This window comes from Sciurus carolinensis, chromosome 14, assembly GCF_902686445.1.
Source record: "Sciurus carolinensis chromosome 14, mSciCar1.2, whole genome shotgun sequence".
Taxonomy (NCBI): domain Eukaryota; kingdom Metazoa; phylum Chordata; class Mammalia; order Rodentia; family Sciuridae; genus Sciurus; species Sciurus carolinensis.
In genome coordinates this window covers 36,792,107-36,799,223 of record NC_062226.1, presented here as the reverse complement: position 1 = coordinate 36,799,223, position 7,117 = coordinate 36,792,107, and the positions used below count along the sequence as shown (strand labels likewise).

General features: G+C 54.6%; 2 protein-coding genes across 3 annotated transcripts; both read left to right on the top strand.

Moving 5' to 3' along the window:
* The first annotated feature begins 655 nt into the window (after positions 1-655).
* Positions 656-1,556, top strand: Hrct1 (histidine rich carboxyl terminus 1). Its single transcript, XM_047523659.1, has one exon. It carries the CDS (start codon positions 774-776, stop codon positions 1,137-1,139), a length of 366 nt encoding a protein of 121 aa, XP_047379615.1. The 5' UTR covers positions 656-773; the 3' UTR covers positions 1,140-1,556.
* Positions 1,557-3,425: 1,869 nt separating this feature from the next.
* Positions 3,426-6,578, top strand: Spaar (small regulatory polypeptide of amino acid response). 2 transcript variants are annotated; one of them, XM_047523661.1, is made up of 2 exons: positions 3,426-3,686; positions 4,153-6,578. In XM_047523661.1, exon 2 carries the CDS (start codon positions 4,550-4,552, stop codon positions 4,769-4,771), a length of 222 nt encoding a protein of 73 aa, XP_047379617.1. In that variant the 5' UTR covers positions 3,426-3,686; positions 4,153-4,549; the 3' UTR covers positions 4,772-6,578. The 2 variants fall into 2 exon arrangements, with proteins under 2 accessions (XP_047379617.1, XP_047379616.1); XM_047523660.1 differs by having other exon boundaries at positions 3,426-3,719.
* Positions 6,579-7,117: the final 539 nt, after the last annotated feature.

Genomic DNA, 7,117 nt, shown 5'->3' with positions numbered 1-7,117 from the left:
CTCACTGTCTCTTAGTTGTGGAGGATATTGTGGGCTGCAGGACAGGAATTCACATTCTCAGATGCAAAGTCTCCCAAGTAGTTTAATCCAAATTTCACTGCAATATTGTCAGTGGCAAACATGCCAGAAACTATTTAAGTTCTTTATAGATCTTAACTCCTTTGATCCTCAGGAAACCCTAAGAGATAAGTGCTATTATCACAGATAATACCACTTTACAGTTGAAGAAACTGAGGCACACAGTAGCTTAAGTAATTTGTGCACAATCATAGAGCTTGTGATTTGTGTGGTTCCAAAGTCCTCCGCCTAATTATTTTTTTTGCACTGCTGGGAGTGGAACTCAGGGCCTCATGCATGCTAGGCAAGTGCTCTACCTCTGAGCTACAGCTCCATCTCCTGCATAACCCGTGGTCTTAATCTCTGTGCTGACACCCTTCATCACTGGTCACTCGGCCAGGGGGTAGGAGTGGAGCAGACATTGACCGCTTACGCCTGGACTCAAGCTGCTCTCTCAAGGGCACCCAGTCTGACAGCTCCTCTGTCTCCACTCAACCTCCCTGCCTGGCCTCCCCAAAGTTAACGGCTCCCTGGCCTCACCCTTGGCCGGCAGCTCCAGTCCAAACAGGCCTCGCCCACATTCCCTGGCTGTTCTCCAGCCCACAGGAGCTGCGACAACAAAGTTCAATGACTGTGAGACTGAGCAGAGGCTGCTGAAGGGGAGGAAGCAGCTTGCAGCCACCGAGTGGAGGGGGACTGGACTGTCTAGCTCCCAGATGCTCGGCCTCCTGGAGAGCACGACCCCTGTCGGCTGGATCATCGGTGCTGCTGTGTCTGTTCTGCTGCTGCTGCTGCTACTGGCCATCTGCCTTTTCCATGGACCGCAGGACCACGACGTGGAGAGGAACCATCCAGCTGTAGGAGGAAACCGAGTCAGGCGAGCCCGGCGAGCCCAGCGTTGGCTCTTCCAGGGCCAGGGCCTGGGCCCCTTGGGAAACATTCATCATCATCATCATCATCATCATCATCACCCTGGCCATGTGACTCAGGGGCCCAGTGTGGGCCTCCATCACCACACCCGCCACCACCAGCTCCACCTCCACCACCACCACCTGCACCATGCCCACAGAGGCTGCCGCTGATGCCTGTGGATGCCCGTGCTCCCTGCCCGGCCCTGTCACCCAGCCCAAGGATGCGTGGACCCCGAGGTCTCCATGTGGAAGGATGTGTCTCTGGGTGAACGAGGGGGTACTGCCTGGGCTTCATTTACATGCTGTGCTCCCCTTGACTGTGCAGCAGAGAACTTGAGAGCCACCTGGGGCGGCCATTTAGGGTTCAGAGTGGAGAGCAGGGTTGGCTGGACACCCCCTTGTATCATCATGAGGGTGCCTGGTAGAGCCAGTGCGCGGGTGGAGGTAAAGTGCTCCTCTGACTTTCCTTAGGCACCGGTGGGCCTCTGGCAGGCAGGTGGCTGGAGAGACCCCGAGAGTGCCCTTGCAGTTTGGAGGAGGCTGCAGAGTCAGTTCATTGGTGCCTTATGTGAAATAAAGCCACCAAGAAGCTTTTGTGCAGTCTCTTGGTTCCAGCGTGGTGGTGGGGGATGGGAGGGAGTGGCCAGGGTGTCTGCCTCGCCCTGTGACCTCCATGTGGGATGGGAAGCTGGGGCTCAGAGGCTAGCTGTGATGTGGGGGGAAGGGGGACCCTGCCTGAGCTCTGAGGGAGGATCCAGTGTTTGCACAAAGCTCTGCCCAGAGAGGGCCTTGCACTCCTGCAGACTCTGAGCTTCTGTGGATAGTCCAGGGTCTCAGAGAGAGGAAGGCTGAGGCTGCCTTGGTTGGCCCCTTGGGGCAGTCCCTCCAGGACTATTTCCAGTCCATGTCCCAGGCAGACTGAGCTCCAGGACCCACAGGCGGTATTGAATTCAGCGTTTCCTTGGTAACTGGTCAGGGTTTCTTACCCAAGCTAGAGTCTCCAGGTAGCCTGTCCCTAGGTGCCTGCTGTGGCAGCAGAACTGGGAGGAAGTGGTGCTATTTAAACTGAGCTTGCTTCATCTGGGCCTCAGTTTCCTCTTCCCTAAAATGGGATGGATCACAGGGAGTCCTTTTTGCTAAAGCCCAGTAGCACACGCCCAAATGCTCAATGAGCAGCTGGTGGAATGCACGGAGAGGAAGGGACCCTTGTTCTGAGGACTTCAACCTGTGCCTGGGAGAAAGCGAGTGGGGGAGGGGATGGAGAACAGGCCCAAAGTCAGGGCCTGGTGACTCACTGGAATAGAATGTCCTCTTTCCTTCTGTTTCCCAGTGGATTCTCTGTGAGGGCTAGGGGAGGAGTGACAAAGTGTGGGGCAGGGAGGCAAATTCACAATGACAGTCACAGGAGATTTCTGGGACGGGAAAATGGACTATAGGTCGCAGGGGTTGCTGATGTCCTCTCTGTAGTGTCTGTCTTATCCACCTCCCCTTCTCCTTCCCCAAGCTCTGCCCTAGCCCCCGTCAGTCCCCCACTTGGCTCCTGCCACAGCCCCCTCAGGCCCTGCCCTTTCTGCAGCTTCTCCACAAAGAAGGATAAGAGGTCTCCCCCAAATCTGGGAAATGAAAATGGGGAACCTATTATAGGAGGCAGAAGATAACAGGGCTGGGTGAGTGTCCAGATTAAAAATGCAGAATCGCTGACACCTAGAACTATCGAAAGAACAGGCAAACAAGAAGCCAAAGAAACAAATCAAGCTTGAAACACAGCCCCTTGTGTCCCCATCTGCCAGATTAACTAGTTGATGTTGGAGGATTCTATCAGAAACTGCAAGTACCATGGATCAATGCGTTATGTTCCCTTCTCTCTGATGTTATTTGCCCCAGTTAAGACCCAAAATCTGAGGTGTCTGGTTTCCTCTGGAGGAGGAGCCCAGAATCCAGATTGTCCAATCAACTTAGAAGATGTGCACAGGCAGTTTCCCAATGTAATACTAAAACTCTCTTCGTCCTTAGAGAAATTGAAAAGGTCCCAGGCTGTGTGATCTTGGGCCAGCTCCTTGCCATCTCTGAACCTTGGCACCCTGATCTGTAAATGGCAGAATCGGGTGATCACTCTGTGTACTCATGGTACATGGAAATATAACTGAGCAGGGATTGGAGGAAGGGCCCTTTAGTGCTGTGGTTACTGCTACCAACAAGGAACAGGCCACAAGCAGGGCACTACAGCTCTGTGACTATCAACATCTGAAAAATGGAGGTAACAGCTCTGTACATGCTGCTGGGAAGAGTCTACGAGACTGTGTCCAGCACTTGGAATTATTGCTTTCTGCTAGTCCATTTCTCAGAATATGGGTAAGGGACTGATGACCGGACTCCTTTCTGGAAGTGGCCAGGTCTCAGGAGTGTTGATGTGAATGGGGGAGGAGGCAGGAGGGACTCCCTTCTGAATGATCTGGGCCTGCTCTGTCCCCTGACCCCCGGCAGGGGGCAGAGTGGAATGACAGAGGGTGTGTGGGGGCGGGGTAAGTGCTGTCACTGAGGGGGTGGCCGCTGTGGGTCCTGGGCCCTCACTCACAATTGGAGGAAGGGATTCAGGAAGTACTCACAGCTGCTCAGACATCTCGGAGCCAAGTTCCAAGCAGGACCAACACTGCAGCATCCAGGGAGGAGTGTCATGGCCCCAGGGGGCGACCACCAGGAGAGGAGGCCACAGCACAGGTACAGCCAGGGCTGGCCCTCGGGGAGCACAGGGTAAGTCTTCACAGCACCCAAGTCTGGGCTGGCAGAAAAGAGGACTGGGCAAGATGGCAGAGGAGAGTGTCTCCTGGAACCTGGGCGAGGGAGCCTTGGTCACGCGACCCCGAAGGAACAGGAGACGCCCTGTACTCTCCCAGCCCCATTCAGAGAAGGAGACCAAACCCTGGCACTTGCAGTGACCTTCTAGTGCTGCCCCTCCTTGCCCCACCCCACCCAGCCTTGCCCAGAGCTGGCACTTGCTTTCCTGCCTACCTGTGTCCCTGCCCCCAGCCCAGGGCCAGAAATGGGGGAGGCAGCGGAGTGGAGCCAAGAACTGGCCCAAGGTCCCTGCAGGGGAGGTGCCAGGATCCTCCTGGATCCCCCGGAGGGGGAGTATGTTGTCTTTTGCTTGAGCGTACAATTCTACAATTCTTCTTGAAATCCACAGGCACCATCAGAAGGCCGGGGCTGGCCTGGCTCCCTCTAAGCAACATCTTCTGCCCCTCCTCCCCACTGGGCTCCATGTCCAGGGAGTCTTGTGTCCACATCTGCTGGGAGGGCACTTCTTCTAGAAGCTGCAATTGGAGCTGACCACAGCTCTTGGAAGCCAGGCCGGAGGCCTAGAGAATAGAGATCATCTGAGACCCCAGCAGAAGGGCCCGTGGGGGTCCCGGCAGCCTCTGGCGGCACACCCCAAAGCCTCAGACCCATATCTTAGAAGACACGGGGGAGCAGCGGGCTGAGCACAAGACACCTCTGATCACCAAGAGGCTCCTGTTTTGGATGGGGAGCTGGGGCTCAGAGACCACACACGTTGCTCAGCGTGTCAGCTGCCAGTGCGGGCCATGGAGTCGGCGGTGATTGGGGTGGTGGCGGTACTGTTTGTGTTCACAGTGGCCATCACCTGTATCCTATGCTGCTTCAGCTATGACTCAAAGACCCAGGATCCTCAGGGAGGCCCTGGCCACAGCTTCACGGTGGCCACATTTCGCCAGGAGGCTTCTCTCTTCACAGGTCCCCAAGCCCAGTCAGTGCCTAGTACCCGGGACTTCTGGACTGTCATATGAGGCCTAACAGTCCCTCAGGATTTGCTCTGCTGGTGGATCAGACCCACTCGCAGACCTGCATCCTGTCTTCCCCTCCTGAATCCCACCAACTTCCCATCTCCGTCCATCTTGTCCTTCTGTGCCCTGTTGGGAGCAGGTGGGAGTCAACTCAGAGCCCTGAGGGCAGCTGGCCCTACCATCTGGATGGGGGCCAGAGGTGATCTCAGGAGGCTTGAGCAGACTCCACATGTGGCGGGCCAGCTCTGCTATGTATGATGGCCGGGAAATATCTCAACAAGGTGCTGGTGAAACTAGTTCTATTGCCATCAGAGGAAGCAGCACCCCCAAGTGGACGTTTTTAGAAACCACTTCTCTTGTGTTCTGCTAATGGAGTATTTTGGCATACTGAGGCCAGTTGCCTGAAATCAGCTCTGACATCCTGAAATCAAAGAGCTGTTTCCTGGGAACAAGTGTTTTATTTTATAATGAGAATACATCTCCTTTTACGGGTCTTTCCAAATCTGATTTGGGAAACCACAAAAGGAAACAGAAGAGAAAATAAGAGTCACAGAAAGTACAAGATGTTTTATTAACAGGAAAGCCAGAAAGACGTCTTTCAAACACATTCTGAACCAGACTTACTTTATTGCTATCTGCTAACGGGTCACTTCTATTCTTAGAGAATGTGAGTGACTTGCGTCACTTAGGAATGGTAGGAAAATCATGAACTGAAAGATAATTCCAAAAAAGTTAAAATGTTATGTTACCTTCAGAGCATGTAACAAAGCTCTTGTTTTCATCACAAATGGATATTCAGTTTTTGTTAACAGAAAATCTGTTCTCTCTGCCCACAGAATAAATGCTGTGCCACAGTTGAAAAGTCAGGTTTGAAAAGTGCAAAATCCTGAGCCTCCTGGCTCATATATCTGCATCTAGCCCTGAATGGGTGACTCCCAGGGCCTGCCTGTTGAGGGGAGCAGGACTGAGGCTGCAGGGGGCTCTGGCTCATAATATGTCCAGACAGGCTGCCGTTGCCGTGTGGGTGCCAGCAGGAAAGGCTGAGAGGCTTGGAGCCGAGGAGGTGCCAGGTAGGGGTGAGGTGGAAGCTGCAGGCAGGGTCAGGCTGGTGGAGGGGATGGGATAGGGTGAGCCCAGGGAGGAGAGAGCTCAGTCCAGGGACAGGAGCTCCTGGGACCAAGTCCTAGTCCCTCTGGATATGACAGCCCTCAAGCAGGGCCTTCCTAGGTGTGTGTGGAAGGGAGCCGACTTCAGGGAGCTCTGGAAACGGAGTGAAGGAGATTATTGCAGTTTGTGTTCTCCGTGAGTGAACACTGAGACCGAGCCTGAGTGCAAGATGTCTGCTAGGGATGAACACCTGTCGGGGAAGGAGGCGGAAGCAGGAGAGGGTGGAGGAAAAACTCACACCCCCCAAGGGGGTTCCTAATATTCCCCCATCTTTGCTGTCAGAGTGTCCTCTACCCCTGGGAAGTCCTTCCTTGAAAGGGGACCTGGGCAAAGCAGCTCCACAGGAATGTGGCAGGATCTTATTCCCAGAGGCACCTGGACAGGTGAGAGGTGGGCGAGCACATCCAGGTGCAACAGAATATCTGAGTACAGGAGCCGCCAGTGGAGAGAAATGGCTGTTCAGGGTCTCAGGGGGAGAAGAGGGGGCCCTGTCCTCCCCTGCCCTCAAGCAGAGTCAGTTCTATACCGGAAAGGCACCCATTAGCTGGAGCAGGTTCCGCCATCCAGGCTCAGGGCCCTGTTCCCGTGCTGTGTCCTCAAAACCCTCACCGGGTCAGGCCAGGGAGGGTCTCCACATTAGAGTGTCAGGACTGTGAAAAGAAGCCATAGTGGTGGGGAAGCCTGGCCTCCCTCTGCAGGGGACAGGCAGTCTGTCAAGCCCTGAAGATCCTCATTTGTTCGTGTGCTCATCTACCCACTAATCTGTCCACAGCCTGTCCATCTACCCACCTGCCCACCCTCCCACCCACCCATCCACTCATTCAGCTACTCACATACTCATCCATCCTCCCATTCCCCCGAACTCGCGTCCACCCCATCCATCCTCCCTCCCAACTACCTTCTCCTTGAGTCTTACTGCCTCACTTGCCCGTGCATTTGTTCATTCATCCTATCACTCACCCACCTAGTCTGTCATTCACTCTTCTGTTCCATGAACTCTGACAGCACTGGCCGTGTGCCGGACCCCACACAGGGAAGGTGGGAGTCCATCAAGCATGACCCAGTACCTGGTAAACTCCTGGATAAGGCAGCAGATTGGGTGAGAGCTGGGAGAACCCCAGAAACCTGGGAGGACAGTGTCCTTGGGCTGGCCTGGAAGAAAGGGATTTCAACAAGCAGAAA

Bases quoted from the DNA above. Each gene is read 5' to 3' on its own strand.
- Hrct1 (XM_047523659.1), top strand. From the start codon at position 774: ATGCTCGGCCTCCTGGAGAGCACGACCCCTGTCGGCTGGATCATCGGT.
- Spaar (XM_047523661.1), top strand. From the start codon at position 4,550: ATGGAGTCGGCGGTGATTGGGGTGGTGGCGGTACTGTTTGTGTTCACA.